The sequence below is a fragment of the Mastigoproctus giganteus genome, chromosome 9, assembly GCF_048544385.1.
Source record: "Mastigoproctus giganteus isolate SK-2022 chromosome 9, ASM4854438v1, whole genome shotgun sequence".
Lineage (NCBI taxonomy): Eukaryota > Metazoa > Arthropoda > Arachnida > Uropygi > Thelyphonidae > Mastigoproctus > Mastigoproctus giganteus.
Window position 1 is genome coordinate 197,220,168 of NC_143583.1, and position 23,115 is coordinate 197,243,282.

The 23,115-nt window shown below is 37.5% G+C and overlaps 1 protein-coding gene across 1 annotated transcript in view; it reads left to right on the forward strand.

Moving 5' to 3' along the window:
• Positions 1-23,115, forward strand: part of LOC150081006 (venom factor-like) — a 785,003-nt gene that overhangs the window by 751,566 nt on the left and 10,322 nt on the right. The window contains exon 40 of the mRNA XM_090382066.1: positions 11,867-11,950. Within this exon, the coding sequence (XP_090238192.1) occupies positions 11,867-11,950 (84 nt within the window). The remainder of the gene's footprint in view (positions 1-11,866; positions 11,951-23,115) is intronic.

The window sequence follows — 23,115 nt, forward strand, 5'->3', positions numbered from 1 at the left end:
GAACCGCATGAAGCTATGCACTCATCATGTTAACAAGGAACTGTTCAGGCAGGTGGATGGCCAGTAATGGTCTGGGGTTTGTTCAGCTGGCATACATTGGGTCTTCTGGTATGTCTAGACCCATTTCTAAACTGTCCAGGTTTCATGTCCATCCTTGCAGACCATCTGCATACCTTCATGGTCATCATTCACCCACAGGGCAATGTGCTTCCCCACAGAACCATGGTGACTAGAACGTGGTTTGAAGAACATTCTGCAGATTTTACCACCATGGAATGGCCTCCCTGTTCATTGGACATGAACCCTGTGGAGCATCTTTGGGATGATGTGGAAAGGTCCATTCGAGCTTTGGATTCTCCACCCAGGAATGTGATGGAATTATGCACAGTGATGAAGCAAGCATTAACACTTTCATGAACTAGTGGACTCAATGCCTCGCCATGTGACTGCCCTTATCTGGGAAAGGCCCACCTTTTGCCCAGATATCATTTTAAGAGCTGTACCCTCTTAATATAAGGAAGATTAGATTTTGGCATGATGCCAGGGCCATGCAAATAGGGAATGCATTGGATGCGCCACACCAGGGTTCACCAATATAGAGGCCCAATCGAGGGAGCCATCAAAATCTCAATATAATGTACAAATTAGTGCAAAAGCATCATGTTAGTACAGCTAATCCTAAATTAGCAAATTATTTGCAAGAGCGGCATCGTTTAAGTCATATCTCATATTGTAAATATCTTCACGACGAGTTGCCATGACATTACACTACTTCAAATAAGTAACACTTCACCCGAAGGAAAAGACTATTGTTACTTATTCTCAGTGGATACCACCAAGTGATCATTACATCACTTGGGTAGGTACCCAAGTGATGTAATGATGGAAAACAGTTATGAAGTATAACTCCACAATATGAGAGATTCCTGATGGTGTATAAATTGAATTAGGACCATAATGCAATTAGGGCTTATGCCTCAAGCTGCGAGAAAGTTAGACTATGTACAAATTAGTGCAAAAGCATCATATTAGTACACAGCTAATCCTAAATTAGCAAATTATTTGCAAGAGCGGCATTGTTTAAGTCATATCTCATATTGCGAATGCTTTTGCACTAATTTGTACATAGTCTTAACTTTCTTGCAGCTTGAGGCAATCGTATTGCACGATGGAAGAGTTGGAGGTTGCCAGAGCTTTGCTCTGGAGGCTAAATATGAGTTTCACCACTTCAAGACTCCAATAAGCAAAGTGGTGATATTGCACCGTTAATGAGAATCATCTACCACTTAATATTACCCACTAACAACACAGAGGGGTAACATTCCTCAACAGCCTCAAGAACCTTCTGTGTTCTCTAGTGATATAAATGTGTTAATAAATGTACTGTATGTTGTGTATGATTCATTGGAATGGAAATTCTTGTGTTCTGTTACATATTGAGAACATGTTACCCCCTATTGTGTTTACTTAAAGGAGATTTATTACAGTTTAATTCTTGTTAGAAACAGTGAAATATTGTTATCATGATTAGAGAGTTTATGGTAATTTGAAAGTGCTACTCATACTTCTTGGACAACATTTTATTACACAAAATTCCATTGCTTTCTGTGTGAATTGTACTACAGTACTTAAAGCTAGAAAGATGTGGCCAGAAAGAATAATCTCACACTCAAGAAAAAGAGTATTATCACTGAACGACTTGCCTCTTCAAGCAAAGTGCTTCTGTCAGTACCACATACAAAGTTCAAAAATAAGGTAAAACATGTATTTCCAAAAAAGATTTTAATTATAACTGTTATGAAATTACATTACAATCATGGTTCATGGGGCATTCAAATAAATTGTCTGTCTAGGCTATAAAATGCTTGATATATAAATTGTGGTTTTATCATACTCTCAAATGTTTGTATCTTATTTATGCAGATCCAGATAATACAGTGAAGTATGTAAGAATGGGAGAGATTTAAAGTAGCCAACAAAAGGAAAGCAAGGATGTTACAGAATTGGCAAATTGGTCCATCATTAGATTTTTGGCAAAAAAAGTGAATAGATCAAAAGTTATTCATAAATACATGATTGCTGTATATGGTAATGCTGCCCCTTCTGAATACCAAATAAATTTTTTTTTTGGTCTAAGTAGTTTAAATGGCATCAAGAACCCACTTAGGATGAACGACAAAATTGACAACTCCAGAAATGTGCCAAAAAATTGAAGACCTGGTTATGTAGGATAAATGTATTAAAGTATATGATTGCCAGAGAATGTAATATTTCTAAGGGGAAGTTTGGTACTCACCATCTTCCATGAACACCTGGCCATGTCAAGGTCAGTTCTTGGTGGATGCCAAGTACCCTTGCATTTCTTCAGAAACAATTTATGAGAAAGATTACGAGAAATCTCTGACAAAGAATACAAAGAAAAGCATCAAAGACTTTTATGTTTATATTAATAGTAGAAGGAAGGGGTTGAATCACATTGGGCCACTTGATGCCAATGGGTTAACTGTTGATGAACATGCTCAGGTTGCTGAAAAACTGAATAGGTATTTTGCATATATACATAAGGACGTCTTTAAGAAGGGGATGCCAAGAGTTTATTAGACTCATAAACATGGAGCTAAATGACTTGGTGAAAAGTGGAAGAGAAATTGTTGAAGCTGAACATAAAAAAGGTGCCTGGAGTGGATGGAATCTATCCAGTTATATTAAGGGAAGCATACCCTTAGCCATAATTATGAGAACATGCTTGGATTCAGCAGAGGTTCCTGTGGACTGGAGATGTGCAAATGTGCCCACAATTCATAAAGGGGATCAAAAGGTGACTTGAGTAATTACAGACCTGTTAGCTTAATGTCTGTTCCAGGGAAAATAATAGTCACTGGTTAAATAAATAACGCAGGACTAACTGGACAGGAATGAAGTTATACTGCAGTCAGAGCATACTTGTCTGATCAATCTGATGGTTACTATGATGTAGTGACTAAGGAACTGAATGCAAAAAATAATTTTTATATCATATACTTTGATTTCAACATGGCTTTTAATACTGTTGCACATAAAATAGTGTTGAACAAACTGGAGCGATGTGGCATTAAGGGCAAGTTATTGCTATGGATAAAGGGATGGTTAAGGGGAAAAAGACATACAGAGAGAGAGAGAGAGAGAGAGTGTGGTTATCAATGAGCAGTGCCCTTCGTGGACTAATATTACTAGTGAAGTCCACCAGGACTTAATGCTGGGCCCATTGTTGTTTTCATTATTTATTAATGATACTGATGTAGGTATATTAGGGTGGTTAACAACAGTAATCTGGGTAAACTACAGCAACAATATACAACAAATACAATGTACTGCATATGCAGTGGTGCATTATACCTTCATGGGGCCCAAGGCAAAATGGAATTTAGGGGCCCCTATCTAAAGATTTGGCCCAAGGCAAAATGGAAGTTGGGGTCCCCATTTCTTAAGATGTGTGCCCCCAAATTCCATTTTCAATTCCAAATTCCTTTCCAAGGCAGTCTTTATTTTTTAAATTAACTGAACTATTTAAGGAAGAACTAAATATAAAACTTCATCAAAATTGGTAAAACAATTTATAAAAAAAAAAAAAAAAAACATAATTTTCAAATTAAGCTTCAAGTAAAGTTCATTGACCTTGGCAGGTATAAAGTTCAGTTTCTGATAAAAATCACTTAAAAATTATTAGTAATAAACAACAATGAGTTTTTGAAACAGTGATTTTGGGGTTTCCCCATCTGATTGGGGGAGACGTAGGCAGATGTCTTATTTGCCTATAGGATAACATGCCACTGTGCATATGGGTAGTAATCCCAGAGTAACTTATCAACTGTGTGGTACTACACTCAGGGTAGTGGAAAATGAACAAGATGTGCAGTCAGATATGAAATTCTCTGAGCAGTGCAGACATGATGCCAAAACAGCTCATGTAATTTTTCTCAATGATATACAGAAACTTTGCCACCATGTATAAGGAGGTGATTATGCCTTTGTGTAGCGAAATTTCTGTTTAACAAATTTTTTCAAACAAATGATTGATTTCGCTTTTATAGAGGTCTGACTGCATATATATTGTGGTTACTCCGTCTCATACCAGGTGGTTTGGTGGAAAAGAGTCTTAACTCTTTTATAATCTCAATCTCAGGGTTTACTTGTGTCCTGAGGGTATCATTACTGCAAGTATTGACTTAGTGGGTAATGTTGATACACAATTTAAGGATATCTGATTAAAATTAAATAGAAATACAACTAAAACTGGTTTAAATTAAAATATAATAGAATAAGACAAAATTAAATAAACTAAATCATATAATCTAAATAATATCATTGGAAACCTTTACCAGTTAAAATCTTCTGTTTCTAAGGTAGTTCATAGGGATTGGTCTAGGTCGTAGTCTACTTTGCAGTAGGGAGGTGAGGGTTTTTGGTTGCAATTAAGAAGTTTGAAGTTATTTTTAATTTGGGTTAGGAATCTATTCTAAAGATGTGTATGTGGCTGTTTTTGACCTGAATTCCTTTTTTGCAGTTAATGCTATCACTTTTTATTTTGGCTCCTATTAAAAGGGCTTCTTTGTAGAGTCTACAGTTATGGTATTTGTCTGTGGTCAGTACTGACATTTCAGAAGATTCCAATTTGCGATTCTCTACCCATGTATGAAAAGCTGGGTCTAAATTTGTTACTCTGCCCTTTTCAATATCATTCTTGTGTTCTTTTACTTTGTCTATGAGTTTCTCTTGCTTTGTCCTATGTAGGCTTTAGGGCAATCTCTATATTGTAGCCAATGTGAAGGTCATGGAGAGGGGGGAGATAAGATAGGGGGTTTTAACATCCTTTATTGTTTTGGCATAATTTTTTGAGCTATTTATTTGTGGTGCATAGGGGATGCGATGAATTGTTTGTTCTTGTCAGGAATATTGTTCAGTATACATTGTTTGGTATATTGGGTATATTGTTTGAGAATTTTTATAATTTGCTTTTATTGTTTTCAATATGAGTTTATGTAGATAACTACAGTTGGGAGATGTGTGTTATTTGAAGGATTTCATCCTTTACAGCCTGGCCATTTCAGAGGGCAGACCCTCAAGACACCTATTTTTGTGTTTAAGGGATGGGAAGGTTGGATAAGAAATGGGGGATAGATTCAGTGTCAATAGGTTTTGTTGTAATGGTGTTGTTGTTGAACCTGTTTAGTCATAGGTCAAGAAATGGTAGTTTATGTTCTAATTAAATTTTGAACAAGATGTGTGGATATAGGCTATTGATATGTAGATGAAAGTTGTTGCATTCCTCAATGCTATGTGGCCAAATGTAAGGGCATCAACTACATATCTAATCCATACTTTTGGTTTAAAGGTAGCTTTTTCTATTACCTTGTTTTCAAAGGAATTCATAAAAATCTCTTTGGGGTGGGGGGGGGGATTGCTTATGCTTTGACCTGGTTTTTGTCTATATAGGCTATTTTGAAGCTAAAGTAACCTTCTCCTATTGACAGATCTATTGAGTCAAGAAGGTCTGAAATATCTAGTGGTTGGGGAAGGTGGTGTGTATCTGGCCACAGTATTTGGTGGAGGATGATCTTAGTCTCTTCTAGTGGGATATTAGGGAACATGGTATCAATATCAAAGGAGACTAGATCTTCATTATTGATGTTAGCATTTTCTATCTGGTTGAGTAAATGTTGAGTTCTTTTTATCATTCTAGGGTTTGTAGGTAAGGCTGGCTTGATGGTTTTCACAAGCCAGTGGGCTACATTTCGCCCTGAATAGTTTCTACCATTAACTATGGGTCTGATGGGAAAGTTAGCTTTGTATGCTTTGATATTTCTAAGCAGCATTGGAGTCTTGATGGTAGAAGTTGTTTTTAAGTGGTCATTAATTTTATTATTGCAAGTAAGTGTTTTAAATTTGTTTTTATCTTTTTAGCTATGGAATTGGTAGGTTTCATTATTGGTTTTATAGATGTTTTCATCTGCCAGTAGGAATAGGATTTTAATTTTATAATCTTCAGTATCCGAGTGTTAGGAGCAGGAGTGCATACCACACGCTCCTTGAGTAGACCGGGGTTCAAGCCCCTGACTGCTGAATACGGTCGATCTGCCAACCTGCACTGGACCAGCGTGGCAGATTATGGTCCATTTCCCTCAGCATGAATTGTTGAGGAGGCTTTCATCCTGCAGTGGGTTGATAATGGCTGCACTTTACCTTTTTACTGCATTTCCTTTGTCAGCTTTGTTTATATGTATGTTGCTGTCTAGCTTAAGTTGTTTTTGTACTTTCCTGTGGGTGGATGACATGTTGTTATATTTTTATGCAGTGTATTTATGACTTCTAAGTTGATAGTGTTCCTGATGTTATGTTTTTAATGGTTTGGAAGTATTAAGTTGTGCTAGAAAATCAAGGTATGAAATTTCTTAGAGTATTGAAGCAAAGTTTAAACCTAAACTAACTTCTAGACTTCTAGGTCTAGAGCTTACATTAACTACACTGGGAATCCAATGTTATTGAAGGTGGGGAGAGAGTATATGACTAACTATTTGTGTATTAACAGAAGATTTTACCTGAGATAGGGTTTGGCATTCTGCTAGGTCCTCAGTTTGTAGAATTAGAAATGGTCCATTCAGAGGTGGAGGTTCATCTTTACTAGAAGGTTTGTCTGAGCTTCTGCTAGGTTAGGCCATACTTCAGTGCTGTGGGCATCTGTTGGATTCTTGTTTGTTTCAGGTAGTTGAGCATTTTTAATAGGAGCCACAGATAACATTAACCACAACAAAGGAATTCAGATCAAAAACAGCCACATACACATCTTTAAGAATAAAGCCTTAACCCAAATTAAAAATAAGTTTAAACTTCTTAACCACAACCAACCACCCAACCAAATAACTTCCTCCCAGCCAAAATGTAGTCTACAACCTAGATCAGTCCCTACCAGCCACCCTTTAGACAGAAGATCTTAACTGGTAAACTTTTCCAATGTTATTATTTAGATTATATAATTTAGTTTATTTAATTTTTATCACATATTCTTAAATGTGTATTAACATCCCCATTACCTATTAAGCAAATACCTGCAGTAATGATACCCTAGGACACAAGTAAACACTTGGATCGAGACTACAAAAGATAATCCCTTAGACTCTTTTCTGCCAAACAACCTGGTAATGAGATTAAGTAAGCCACAGTATATATATATATATATGTTTCACCCCTAAACAAATCAACAAATCCTTGTGACCAAAGTGATCTATTGTGATGGTGCCATTGCAAAGACACCTGGTAATTGTTTATGTATTATTGTTATTTACTGTATAAAATTAACCTTAAAACAGAATTCTTCAAATCAAAATTTGATTTACTAAAACTTTTAATATACTATCTAATTCTACTAATAATTTTAAGAATTCCAAACTAATAACCCTTAATATAACATAACCAGGAGTTCAAATTCATTCATTTTATTGACTGTACTCTTGACATTACTGTAGGCACAGTTGACTGTGTTCTTGTAGATGCTATCCTGCATTCCTTGAAGTTATTACCTTACTATTAGCTTCCAATTTGTTTGCAACATTACTTCCCTTGATACATCTTGCCAATATTGACTGCTGCAGCAGTAAACAAGAAATATTTATATTTTGATTATTTAATGAAAATGCAGAATAATATGCAGTTTATTTTGATTAAATCAAATTATAGCTTTTAAATAGCTTGCAAAGTTAAAGCAATGCTGTAAATTTATATCACATTTATCTTTAAATATTATCCTTTTGATAGTATGTAATAAAATTTATTTGATTTTTATGATTGACGTATATGTTTGCAATATAATTATAAATACGAGGGGTGTTCATTAAAGAATGATCATAATTTTTCATGAACAACATACTGCTTTGCTATTTCTAGCTGAGCTGCAAAATTTAAGACCAAAGCTTTATCACATAGCAACTGTGCAGTAGACTTGTGTACACAGTGTGACCTTGGCAGTTGGTCAAGTTTATGTCTGTGCAGTTTTGCCTACGTAACAATGGACATAACATGCAAGGAACAGCATGCTGCTGTTCCTTGCATGTCATATTTGTTTCAGTCTCAAGAAAACATCAGCTGAAGCATATGAAATGTTAAAAACAGCTTATTGTGAATCTATGCTTCCATATATCACAGCTCGCAGGTAGTTTAGAGTTTTTAAAGATGGACATGATTCAATCACAAAAGTCAGTCCTGGAGTTCTGTGGTGACAGCCACTGCTATCACCACAGAAACTATAAACACTACTTTTGTAATCATGAGAGAGAGGATTGTCATATAACAGGAAGGCAACTAGCAGTGATGTTGAGAATATCAGTGGGAAGCATGCACAGTATTCTCCATGAACATTTGCATATGACACGTGTTTGTGCTTGCTGGGTACCAGAGCAACAGCAAGTTTGCACGGAGGTTTGGCAAGAGCTGCAACGGATGGTTAATGAAGATGGTGAGGTTTGTTCTGCACAAGGTGATAATTGTGGATGACCATTTCAACCCAAAGAATAGGTAACAAAGCTCTGTTTGGAATTTATATCATCATCAACACTAAAAAAAAAAAAAAAAGTTGTGACTTCTGCAGGAAAGGTTATAGCCATCTCTTTTTTTGACATTCAAGGAATAGTTTACCAGCATGTTGCGCCACGTCACACAACTGTTATGGAGCCTTACAATAGAAGTGACTGCACTGCACAAAGGCGGATTTAACGGCGGGAGCACCGGGCATACGCCCTGGGCCCCGACTTCTGAAGGGCCCATGCAACACCCCCAACTTTATACGCAAAACCCCAACAAATTAGTTGAACTAATATGTTCAACTATTAGTTCAAAACTTTGTGATTATTATTATGCTATTATTAATTATATTATACATATATTATATTCAAATCTTATTGGAAATAAAACATTAATATTACATAATAATTTTTATTTATTTAAAAAAATGGTTAACATGTATTTTTATTTTCCCTGTCTCTCTCTCTTTTTTTTAAGGGCCCCAATATTTACTTCTGCGCCCGGGGCCTCAACCGACCTTAATCCGCTACTGGCACTGCACACTTTGCTGGATCACATTCATCACAAATAACCACAACTTCACCCAGGTGGGTTGATGCTGCATCACAACAATATGAGACCTCATATTGCTCATACTGTCATTGAGTGCTTAGTCAGCATTAATGTCAAATGCATTCTTCATCCAACTTGCATCCTGCAATTTTTTTAAAAATTTTATTTCCAAAGTTAAAGTTTGAGAAGGAGCTGCGAAGAAAGCGTTTCCATTTATATTTGTATTTATATGATGATATAGTTTAGGGCTAAAACCCAGGTTATGTCAAGAGTTTAATTAATGTACAAGTTAGTGCAATTGCATCATTTCAGTACATAGCCAACTACTTAAGTAGTTATAAATTGGCATCATTAAGTATATCTCATATTGTGAATACCTTCACAGCGAATTGCCATGATATTGCACTACCTAGAATAAGTAACACTTTACCATAGGAGAAGACTATCGTTACTTATTCTCAGTGGTTACCATCACCCATACAGCACTGTTTCGGAGCTTATTGGCTCCTCATCAGTGGGTGGGCAGGTACCCTGGTGTTGTAACTCTTTACATAACCTGAGGCTTTAGTCCTAAACTATAACGTAATCTAAATTACTCCATACATCAGGGATCTCTCATATTGTGGATTTATACTTCGCAACTGGGTTGTCACCATTGCAACACCAGGGTACCTGCTCGCCTTCCAATGAGTGAGCCAACAAGCTCTGGAAGGGGCCTGATTCCCACAGAGTTTCCGAGAATAGGTAACAACAATCTGCTCTACTGGGGAAGCATTGCCTATTCGAGGAATTTGAGTTCTTGAGTGGTATGAGTTGAAGGAGTAACTGTCCCTTTCTTCCTTTGATGGCATTTCTTCCTCTTCCTCTCCTACTATCACCTTCCTACATCTTTTTTGCTTTTCAATGTCTAATAGGATAACAGAGATCTTTATAATAGGATAAAGATGACATATAATAGGATAAAGACTAATAGGATAACAGAGATCTTTATCCCATACCATATTTCAGACGGTGCCATATGGGTGATGGTATCCACCGAAAATAAGTAACAATAGTCTTCTCCTATGGTGAAGTGTTACTTATTCGAAGTAGTGCAATATCGTGGCAAATCGTTGTGGAGGTATTCACAATATGAGATATACTTAATGATACCAGTTTATAACTACTTAAGTAGTTGGCTACGTACTGAAATGATGCAATTGCACTAATTTGTACATTCGTATTTATGTAATTGTCTGAATATGCATGAACAAGATTGTTTATCTGAACCTGGATTCAGTATTGAGACCATCTCTCACCTTTTTCCAGCAGGGATAAGGAAGTGATTATCCCCTTGCTTAAGCTATGAGTACTGTATACAGGTCTGGAGGCCTCATTTTAAGAAGGATGTAGAGCTGTTGGAACGAGTACAGAGAAGGGCAACAAGATTAGTGAATGGAACAAAGGGTTGCGCTTACGAAGAAAGGCTTAAGTTTTGCAAATTACAGTGTCTGGAGACTAGGCACCTGTGAGGTGATCTGATTCAGGTTTATAAAGCTTTGAATGGTTTGAGCAAGCTCAATGCTGATAGGATTCTTCCTCTTGCCCAGATTAATCGCTTGAGGGGACATAAATTCAAATTGAGGAAAGACAGCTGTAGAATAGATGTGCAGAAATTTGCCTTTAGCCAGCAGTTGGTTGGTTGATTGCTGGTACAAACTTCCATCTATTGTTATAGAAGTTGATAGCTTAAATAGATTCAAGGCAGAACTAGACAAACATTTGGAGTGAGTGGATGGGTGAAATGAGAAGGGTTTTTTTTTTTTTTTTTTTGGCTGATGCTATATAAGCTTGTTTTCTTGCATCATGTGCTAATGCTAAGTCAGTGCAAAGCATCAATTTACTTTGTAGTAATTCACCAAAATAGGGAAAATTTCATCAACTTTGGTAGTCTGAGGCTTTCAGCTCTAAACCCCGTTTTATTCTGTTTGGAACTGGCATTGTATAAACTTTTCTGGGAAACCAAAGTCTCCGTATACAAAGTTATAATTCAGAAACTGCTTTATGCACATAAAGAAACGGGATGCCATATATCACTCAAATTTCATTTCTTGCCTTTAGATATCTTTCCTGAAAAATTTTTCATAATGAGTGAGTGACGAGCAGGAGGAGCGATTCCATCAAGACATTTAGTTGATGGAAAATCATGAAGATCTCCAGAATGAACATATATTGGCAGACTACTGCTGGACGATGTATTGCAACATTCTGGACAAAGTGTAATAAAGGAAATCATTCACACATTTTTAATTGTGCTTTTTTCTTTTTTCTTTTTTCTTTTTTTTTTACAATAGTACACTACATTATTTTAACTATGTGTATAAAGTGTATTGGGTTTAAACTGTCAAGTGATAAAAATTTAACCATTCCTATGTTTTGTACTGATATTATCAGCAATCATATTACAAAAAGTACATGTGCTAGTTAAAAACATATTTTAAAACAGCATGCAATACTGGTTTAGAAAAGTGTGTTTACATCTTTGATGGGGGTAAAACAAAAAAGTTTCATTTTGTTGAAAAGTATATTTTATTAACTTTATGCCAGAAATGGATACTACTCACCTCCGCACACTCTCGTAACTTGACTCCATCAAGTTACAACTTTTCTATTAACCTAAGTAACTTCGTATAGACAACAGTATTGCAAACTTAAACTATATATTTTCATCTTAATTTATTTATGATATCCCTAATTGATATCCATATGATTTCAATATTTACAGTATGGAAAGGAAAAGTTGAAAGAAAATACAAGAAGAATGGATTCTTATTTATTGAATTCCTGATTACAATAGTTTTGAAAGATGGTTTGTACAATATAACTACTGTTAATTTTTTATAAATTTAATTAGAAAATTCTGAATAATACTTACACTGAGTGATCACTGAATTATGACCACCTAACTAATACTTCGTTGGTCCTCTTTTTGCCCTCAGTACAGCAGCTATCCGACGTGGCATTGATTGAACAAGATGTTGGAAGCATTCGGGAGGTATGGCCAACCAAGGTAGCAATGCAGGAATGGAGGTGATTGGTGTATCCAGACGCCTGATATGCCTTTCCATAGTGTCCCACAAGTGCTGTATGGGATTGATATTGGGAGAGTTCGGAGGCCAATCGATATGCTGGAAGTCAGAACTGTGTTCCTCAAACCATTCCTGCCCATCAAGTGAATGATGGCTCGCCGCATTGTCATCTTGGAAGACACCATCACCATACGGGAAAAAGTGTAACATAGCGGGGTGTACACAGTCAGCAAGCAGTTGACAATAGCGGAGACCAGTGATATGTTGTTCCATATGCACCAGGGGGTCCAAGTTCCTGCCATTGAAACATGCCCCACACTATACAACCGCATCCACTGGCCTGCACTTTTGATATCATTCATGATGGATGAAGAACCTCATGTTGTTGATGCCAAATCCATACACAACCATCCACGGTGTGGAGTAAATAACGTGACTCATCCGACCAGCACCTTCTTCCAGTCTTCTAACATCCAACTTGCATGCTCTTTGCACTAGGCGAGTCTTTTATTCCAATGAACCTTGGTTAGGAGAGGATGCTGTGGGGGTCGTCTGCTGGTATAGCCCATACGTGCAAGCGTGCGACAGAGTGTCATGCCAGATATTGTTCCGGGTTGGCCCATGTTGTATTGGGTAGTCAACTTTTCAACAATGCTGTGCCTGTTCGCCTCTATGAGTTGTCGAACCCGGCGCTCATCTCTTTTGCTGACCTTAGTAGTTTTGTCATCGGGTCATTGTTTGACCATTTTGACGGCAGTCCTGATACACTTTAACAATGGCAGCTCTCAAACACTCCACCAGTTCAGTTGTTTGGGAAATTGAGGCACCAGCTCATCGAGTCCCCACAATCTGCCCTTTATCAAAGTCCGATAAATCCTTCCTTTTACCCATCACACTGAACCACTGACACCTTATCTATGCTACGTAGGTTGACTAACTGCGCATTCCGTACCTCACATGATCAACTGGTCGCATTCAGTTTTCATAGGGATGGTCATAATTCAGTGATCGCTCAGTGAACTTTACATTGATTAAATTTAAATTTAAGCTTTTAAATCTATTTCAAAGTTAAAGCAGTGCAGGAATGAAAAAAAAAATTTTTTTTAAGGATATGTTGAAAATTTTCTTTTGAAAATTCAACATATCATAATTGTTAAAAAGAATAACAAATTAACCATTTCGTTTTCTTTCAGACATTGTGGCCATTATAAAATTATGTATAAACATTTTTTTGATCTCTTGATTTTTTTTTTTAAATAGCACTATATATATAAAAACAAATTATAAACTGACTTAAGTTTTCTTTAAATATTTTTCTTGATGTAACTGAATTGAATTTATTGCTTATTAGTAAAATTTAATTTGTCCTTCATAGATTTCTAACCTCAGTTGGTAACCTATTCCCCGCCACTGTTCTTTAACTAAGGACAATGGTGGGGGATGGATACAGGGAGGATTGTGTTCTATTAAAATAAAAAGTAAAGAAAAGCAAAGTAGTTATTATTTTTCATGTTTGTTATATAGTGTCAATTGGAAAAAGTAAAATATGTGATACTTTAGATCTTAGGAATGAAAACAAAAAGGACGGCAGGATTATCCTAATATTGAATTACACTACCGGCTTGACAATTCTAAATCAGAGTTGCATCACAAAATAGCACAGTGGGGCATATGTGTGTGTGTGTGTACGTTTACTGAAAACCCCAAACATGAAAGGTATTAGAGCCTATAGCACTTAGTATAGTATATGGGCTGAAAAGACAGAAGATACTTGTTGATATTAGACATAAATTTCTGTGATTGTAATTTTCAGGCAATATAATGAATATTCTTAATACATGAAGAGCCACTGCTGATAATTAGATCAAGAGTAGTATTTCTTTCCCTTATTAAGTCTCTTATGTGATGGTTTTAGAAAACAGTCATCCAGTAAATCCAGAAAAGTCTTGCTACAGAATGTGTTACCAACCCAGAAGTTCCAGTCATCTGGAAGGTTAAAATCTTTCATTTAATGACTCTGATTTATTGGCCCACTCTATTTGTCTATATAGTTGCTCATCAGAGTGATTTGGCCTACTCTCATTTTTGTCTTCTTGGTGATTATGTCATATCAAACTCACTTACTGTTGTGCTGGACTCCCACATCAACTGGGTGCAGTTAGACTCTTAAGTTCAGCTTAACCCAAAAGCATACCCCCCCTCTCCTGTATGTACTTTTTTTCTTTTTTTTTTTACACGTGATCTCTAATATTGAAATTCTGCATCCTCTATATCTGAGTGGCAGCAGTGTCTCTGACAAATTTACAGTGCCATTGTTTGATGATCAGAAATTTTCTGCTCTTAGTACCCGTAATGCAGCCAGTGTATTTGTTTGGCTCAATAGGACCTACCCCACCTCCAGCTGATCTTGTAATCCCCAATAACCTGCTTTCCAGCTGTTAATCTATTAGTCTATGTATCTGCCTAAGTTAATAGTTTTTTCCCAACATGCCTAACATTGCCTCTATCTTGCCAGCAAATATCCTTATGCCCCTTCTATTTAAGAGTATTCTATCCCTATAAAAACAGTCTGCCTGGAGCAAAATTGATTAACAAGCCTCTCATCATACATTCCCTGTTATTACTTCTTGGCAGGTTAGTAGACACTTTCAAATTTAATCCTAACTTGTGTGACTTTTTCTCAACATTGCTCTGTACTTGTTAAGTCCTCAGACCTCCTACTCATAATAATAATTAGTCCCAATGGATTAAACAATTAAATCTCAACTCATTTTATGCCCTTAACTGCTGTATACTGTATCAACCTTTGCCCCTGATATACATACCTTGCAAGGTCTGTTCCAAAAGTCCTGTTCCACCTATCCTTTTTACAAAATATATTTCGTATTTCCCTGACAATGGAGTCACCAGCTGTAGGTTTTTCCTGTGAGAACAGATGATGGATGGCTGATTATTTGATGGGTCCTTGTTTTATATTCCTTTGGAGTCATCAACACTGTTCATCAAGCCATCGTATAAGCCCATTGGAACTGAATTAGCATTAGCATTAGCATTAGTAGAGGCATTTGATGCAAGAAAGCAAGCTTATGCAGCATCAGCCAAAAAAAAAAAAAAAAAAAAACCACTTCCACTTCACCCCTCTGTTCGTTCAAAATACCTGTCCAGCTGAGCCTTAAACTTATTTAGGCTATCAACCTCCACCACAAGGGATGGAAGTCTGTTCCACCAACCAACCACGCACTGGCTAAAGGCAAATTTCCGCACGTCTATCCTACATCTGTCTTTCCTCAATTTGAATTTATGCCCTCTCAGGTGATTTTTCTGAGCTAGAGGAAGAATCCCATCAGCATTGAGCATGCTTAAACCATTCAAGGCTTTATACACCTCTATCAGATCACCTCGCTGGTGCCTAGTCTCCAGACACTGTAATTTGCAAAACTTAAGCCTTTCTTCGTAAGAGCACCCCTTTGTGCTCTTACGAATTGCCAATTCTTGTGAGTGCCAATTAAGTGCCAATTCTTGTGAATTGGCACTTAATTTCTTCATTTTCAGCAATAAATTATCAACTGATATCCTTAACCAGTTGTTTAGTAGTAGAGGCACATGATACAAGAAAGCAAGATTATATAGCTTAGCCAAAAAAAAAAAAAAAAAAAAAAAAAAAAACTATTTCACATATCCATTCCCTCTAAAAGTTTGTCAAGTTCATTCTTGAATTTAAGCTATCAACTTCCACAACAGTTGGAAGTTTGTTCCAGCAATCGACTATCCACTGGCTAAAGGCAAATTTCCACACATCTATTCAACAGCTCAATTTTTTTTTATGCCCACTCAGATTCGTAATCAGACCAAGAGGAATAATCCCATCACAATTGAGCCTGCTCAACCAATTCAAAGCCTTATACATCTTGCAGGTGCCTAGTCTCCAGATGCTGAAATTTGCAAAACTTGAGCTTTTCTTGGTAAGAGAACCCCTTCATTTCCCCTCACCAATCTTGTTGTCCTTCTCTGTACGCGCTCAAACAACTCTACATCCTTCCTAAAATGAGGCCTCCAGACCTGTACTCAGTACTCAAGGAATGGCCTAACCATTGCCTTATACAAAGGGATAATAACCTCCTTTTCCCTACTAGCAAAATTCCTCTATATATCATTGACAATACCCCATGACCTGCTCTGGCAGCCTGCCTACACTGCTCAGAAAACTTCATATCGAACTACACAATTACAAGGTCTTTTTCATTTTCTACCACCCTAAGTGTAGTACCACACAGTTGGTTCAGTTTTCTGGGGATACTTCTACCCATATGCAGTACTTTGAATTTGTCAACGTTAAATTTCAGTTGCCACTTCTCAGCCCAATCTGCCCAACCTTTCTAATCCTGTTGCAGTAGCACACTACCATTACTGCCATTAACAATCCTGCCATCCTTAATATCATCTGCAAACTTGGATATTAACCCTCATATACCTTCATCAATATCATTAATAAATATACAAAACAACAGTGGGCCCAACACAGAACCTTGGAGGACTCCACTAATAACATTAGTCCACGAAGACCAGTGTCCATTGATTACCACTCTGTCTTCTCCCACTCAGCCACCCTTTTATCCATTGTAGCAACTTTCCCTTAATACCATATGCTTTAACTATATGATATAAAAATTATTTTTTGCATACAGTTCCTTTGTTACCACATAATAGTATCCAATCCAATTGGCAGACAAGACTTTCTCTTAACAAATCCATGCTGTGTCTGAACTATTGCTGCAGTCTTGTCGAGATGATCCTGCAATGCTTCTTTAATGAGTAACTCTAGTATTTTCCCTATAACAGAAGTTAAACTAACAGGTCTGTAATTACTAATGTCACTCTTTGATTCTCCTTTGTGAATTGGGGATATATTTGCTCACCTTCAGTCCATGAGGACTTCCTCTGAGTCCAGTCCAAGGATCCTCTCATAATTATGGTTAAGGGTTTGCTTACTTTCTTTGCTGCCTCCTTTAATATAACTGGATAGATCTCATCCACCCCAGGTGCCCTTCTTATGTTTAACTTCAACAATTTTTCCTCCACTTTGCTCTTAGTTATTACAAAATCATTAAGCTCCCTGTTAGAGTTTAATAAGCTTCTGTCCTCCATTTCCCTACAGAATTCTTCATGTGTGTATGTAGATGCAAAACCTTCATTCAGTTTGTCAGCTATCTGAGATATCAAGTGGGTCAATCTGATTCATCCCTTCCTTCTAGTGTTTACCTAAGTAAAGAAGTCTGTGTTGTTTTTCTTTGCATCCTTTACCAAGGATTTCTCGTAATCAGCCTTTGCTTGCCTAACCTCTTTTGTGACTTGATTACAGACTAGTTTATATCTACCATAGACTTTTATGTTGCCTGCTAATTTATATGCACCCCATGCATTTTTCTTCTCTGCCACAAGTCTGATTAGTTCATCTGACATCTATTTAGGCCTAAATGGATGTCAGATGAACCACGGTTGGTCGCTCTGAATAGAATTTAAAAACTATCTGAGACCACTGTAGTCACCTTTATGGAAGCAAAAACCCATCACCCCTGATGGTAGTAATATCTTTAAGTAAATCCCACATTGGTACACTGTGATCTCTGCCACCCAGTGGTTCCTTTATCTACAAATTCTTAATGCACGAATAATCACTGCTGATAACCAGATCAAGACTTACTCTCTCTCCGGTTGCCTCTCGAACATACTGCTGCAGAAAATAATCATCCAATAAATCCATAAAAGTCATGCTAGTGTGCGAGTGACCAACCCACAAGTTCCAGTCAATATCTGGGAAGTTAAAATCCAGCATTATTAGAAATTCTGATTTACTGGTCCACTGTCTTTCTCTGTACAATTGTTCGTTGTACTCATTAGTGTCATTAGGCCTATAACACACTCCTACTCTCATTGTTTCTTTCCCAGTGCTTATGTCACACCAAACTGACTCAACATTGCACTGTCCATCTATGTCAACTGGATGCACTTCCTTAGATTTTGTGTTTCTTAACTAACAGCATAACCCCCTCCTCCCTTCCTATCCTTTCTGTACACATTGTACTATTCCAATTAGAAAGGAGGTTGGAAAAATACTTAACCCAGCAGTGATGGTGCTACACTAGAATAACAGTTTTCATTTAAGTAATGATCAGAAATCCAAAATTTATTTTAGCTTCCTAAATATATAGGGAAGCTTTTATTGCAGTAGTGGCCGATTTTTTTTTTTTTTTTTTTTTTTTTTTTTATGGCTTTTGCAAAGTAATTAAGCACAAATGCCTGTCAGGCATAGTCTAATGTCAGTTTTCAACTATTCTTTTGACAAGTAGTGTGAGAGACAGAGACATAGCTGCTGAAATTGTAACACAGTTTTGAATTACACGTTTGTTTATAGTTCAGGGTTCTTGCTTTCCATTTCTTATTAGTTAAGCAAACATGCACCATCTCACATGAGTTGTTTCTGAAAGGTTTGTTATTGCTTTCACATGAATAAAGACAAGAAAATGATAATTGATATTCACTCAAGGTGGATTGCTTTTCTGTAAAAATTGAGATAGGTATGTTTCAAATTTTGGGTGCTTTGAATTCCACTAAATTTTAAATAAATTTTTAAAAAATTTATCATGGAAGTGAATGATACTATCTAGTGTAAATTCAAAAATAGCAAAGGCTTAATTTTTTCAGTACTCACCTTGATCGATCTGCAGTTGTTATTAGAGTGAATACTTTAAATACTTTAAATTTTTTAAAATGAATACTTTAAAAAATTAAACACTAGATAGTTTAGATAGTTATATTAAGTCTCAAAGTATTGTATAATTAGACTAAATTCAAAAATGGCAAAGGCTTAATTTTTTTAGTGCTCACCTTGATCGACGTGCAATTGTTATTAGAGTGAATAATAAGAGATTGGCTAATTTTAGGGTGATTAGTTTTTAAGTTAAGGGAATAAGTTATGGGTAAATGATAATTACAATGGAAATGGGATTAAAATATGCGCAAGGAAGTAGAAGTGCACTTACTCCGCCCTTGGTTGTCATGAAGTTGATTTAAATTAATATTGGTTGATGACGTTGTAGAGATAACAAAGGTTGATGACGTTGTAGAGATAACAAAGGTTGATGACGTTGTAGAGATAACAAAGGTTGATGACGTTGTAGCGCAGATATCATCTTTTAAGGGCACAAAAGGTGATATAATTGTACACGTTGGCACTAATGATATCAAGAGTAGGAGACCGGAAGAATTGCTTAACAAGTACAGGTCACTGTTGAAAAAAAGCCGTGAAATAGGGTTGAATTTGAAAGTGTCTGCAATTCTGCCCAGACACGATAGGAGGGAGTATATGATGAGAGCCTTGTCGATCAATTCGGTCCTGGAAAGATTGTGCAAGGCTCAAGGGGTAGAATTTTTTTCAGCCTGGACTGTACTTGTTAACAGGAGAGATTGCTTCTACAGGGATGGGATACACTTAAATAGAAAGGGTGCAAGAATATTTGCTGATGCTATCGAGGCAGAGTTAGGTGGGTCGGAAAACTGCTAGCTTGGGGGGAGACAAAGACGAATAGATTAACAGTAGCCACTGGCAGAGGTGAAAGAGATTCTTGCACTGCTTCTATTAGAATGAGCAGAAGCCTGAAAAACAAGATGCAGGATATTTCAGAGATTGCTGGGAGTCATTGCGGTACAAGTAAACACATGGGTTGTGTTAGGGTAGCTAAGAATAGAAATAGGTGCATGTATACTTGCGTGTACACCAATGCTAGGAGTTTAGTAAATAAATTTGATGAATTTGAGGTATTGCTCAAAACATCAAAGGCAGATATTGTTGGGATATCAGAGACGTGGTGTCACACAGATATAAGGAATGCAGAACTAGAATTTGGGGAGTACAACGTCTACAGAAAGGATAGACTGGACAGGAAGGGAGGAGGGGTTACGCTATTAGTTAAGAAATACATAAAATCCAAGGAAGTGAAGCCAGTGGACATCGCTGGACAGTGCAGTGTCGAGTCAGTTTGGTATGACATAAGCATTGGGAGATCAAAATTGAAAGTAGGAGTGTGCTATAGGCCTAATGACTCTGATGAGTATAATAAGATACTGTACAAGGAAATAGAGTGGGCCAGTAAATCAGAGAGTCTTATAATGGGAGATTTTAATTTCCCAGATATTGACTGGAATTTGGGGGCTGGTCACTCACTCACTAGCAAGGCTTTTGTGGATTTATTGGATGATTTTTTTCTACATCAGCATGTTCAGGAGACAATTAGAGGGAAGAATACTCTTGATTTGATTATCAGTAGTGATTCTTCATCCATTAAGAATCTGCAGATAAATGAACCACTAGGTGGCAGTGATCACAGTGTGCTGAAGTGGGATTTACTCAAAGAGGTAACTACCATTAGGGGTAAACTTAAAGTCTACCATTAGGGGTAAACTATTTGCTTGATGTTTGCGGAGCAGTCAAGTATGGGACATGATACTCCCATGGGGGATGTCTTTGTGTGTGTGCGATGCAAGGAGTGTAAGGAGATAAGGCGACAACTCAGCGTTGTTATGGGCCTATATGAGAGCTTGAAGGATAGGGTGGATGCCCTCGAAGGATTACAAGTGAGGGGCCCATCAAGCTCTCAGCTGCCTACACCAATGCCAGAGCTTGCACTTGGTCATCGCGGAACACAGCGGCAACCCCCAAGGCAGAATGCGCTGGTCCCAAAGGAACTAGTAGTTGTTGGTGACTCTATTGTCAGGGAAACGGGAAACATGCTTTGTAAAAAGGATAGGTGGAATAGGACCAGGGTATGTCTGCCAGGGGCAAAAGTTGATGACGTTGTAGAGCGGATATCATCTTTTAAGGGCACAAAAGGTGATATAGTTGTACACGTTGGCACTAATGACATTAAGAGTAGGAGACCGGCGGAATTACTTGACAAGTACAGGTCACTGATGAAAAAAAGCCGTGAATTAGGGTTGAAATTGAAAGTGTCTGCAATTCTGCCCAGACACGATAGGAGGGAGTATATGATGAGAGCCCTGTCAATCAATTCGGCCCTGGAAAGACTGTGCAGGGCTCAAGGGGTAGAATTTTTTTCAGCCTGGTCTGTACTTGTTAACAGGAGAGACTGCTTCTACAGGGATGGGATACACTTAAATAGAAAGGGTGCAAGAATGTTTGCTGATGCTATCGAGGCAATGTTAGGTGGGTCGGAAAACTGCTAGATTGGGGGGATACAAGGACTAATAGATTAACAGTAGCCACTGGCAGAGGTGAAAGTGATTCTTGCACTGCTTCTATTGGAATGAGCCGCAGCCTGGAAAAGAAGATGCAGGATATTTCAGAGACTGCTGGGAATCATTGGGGTACAAGTAAACACATGGGTTGTGTTAGGGTAGCTAAGAAAAAGAACAGGTGCATGTATACTTGTGTGTACACCAATGCTAGGAGTTTAGTAAATAAATTTGATGAATTTGAGGTATTGCTCAAAACATCAAAGGCAGATATTGTGGGGATTTCAGAGACGTGGTGTCACACAGATATAAGAAATGCAGAACTGGAATTTGGGGAGTACAATATCTACAGAAAGGATAGACAGGATAGGAAGGGAGGAGGGGTTATGCTATTAGTTAAAAAACACATAAAATCCAAGGAAGTGAAGCCAGTGGACAACGCTGGACAGTGCAGTGTCGAGTCAGTTTGGTGTGACATAAGCATTGGGAGATCAAAATTGAGAGTAGGAGTGTGCTATAGGCCTAATGACTCTGATGAGTATAATAAGAAACTGTTCGGAGAAATAGAGTGGGCCAGTAAATCAGAGAGTCTTATAATGGGGGATTTTAATTTCCCAGATATTGACTGGAATTTGGGGGCTGGTCACTCACACAGTAGCAAGGCTTTTGTGGATTTATTGGATGATTGTTTTCTACATCAGCATGTTCGGGAGGCAACTAGAGGGAGTAATACTCTTGATTTGATTATCAGTAGTGATTCTTCATGCATTAAGAATCTGCAGATAAATGAACCACTTGGTGGCAGTGATCACAGTGTGCTGAAGTGGGAGTTACTCAAAGAGGTAACTACCATTAGGGGTAAAGGGAAGGGATATTGCTTTCGTAAAGGCGACTACAATGGACTGAGACAGTATTTAAATTCTATACAGTGGGATCAACTGATGATATTGCCAACAGCAAATTCAAAATGGGAAGCATTCAAAGAACTTATCGTGGAAGCTACTAGGCTTTACATACCAACTAAGAAATATTGTTCAAGGTTTAGGCCTAAATGGTTGTCAGATGAACTAATGAGGCATATGACAGAGAAGAAAAATGCATGGGATACATACAAATTAACACGTGACACGGACGCCTATGATAGATACAAGTTGATCTGTAACCAAGTTACAAAGGAGGTTAGGCAGGCGAAGGCAGATTACGAGAGATCCTTGGCAAGGGATGCGAAGAAAAACAACAAAGAGTTCTTTACTTATGTAAACTCTAGAAGGAAGGGGATGAATCAGATTGGTCCACTTGAGATCGATGGGTCAACTGTTGATGACCCTGCTCGGGTAGCTAACAAACTAAATGAATATTTTGCATCGACATTCACACATGAGGAGTTATTCAGCGAGGGGAATGCCAGAGGTGTATTCAACTCTAGCAGTAAGCTAGAGAATCTTGTAATAACTGAGAGCAAAGTGGAGGAGAAATTGTTGAAGATAAACACAAGAAAGGCACCTGGGGTGGATGGGATCTATCCAGTTATATTAAAGGAGGCAGCAAAGGAGGTAAGCAAACCCTTAGCCATAATTATGAGAGCTTCCTTGGACTCAGGGGAGGTACCCATTGACTGGAGATGTGCAAATGTGACCCCAATTCACAAAGGGGGATCAAAGGCTGACACAATTAATTATAGACCTGTGAGTTTAAC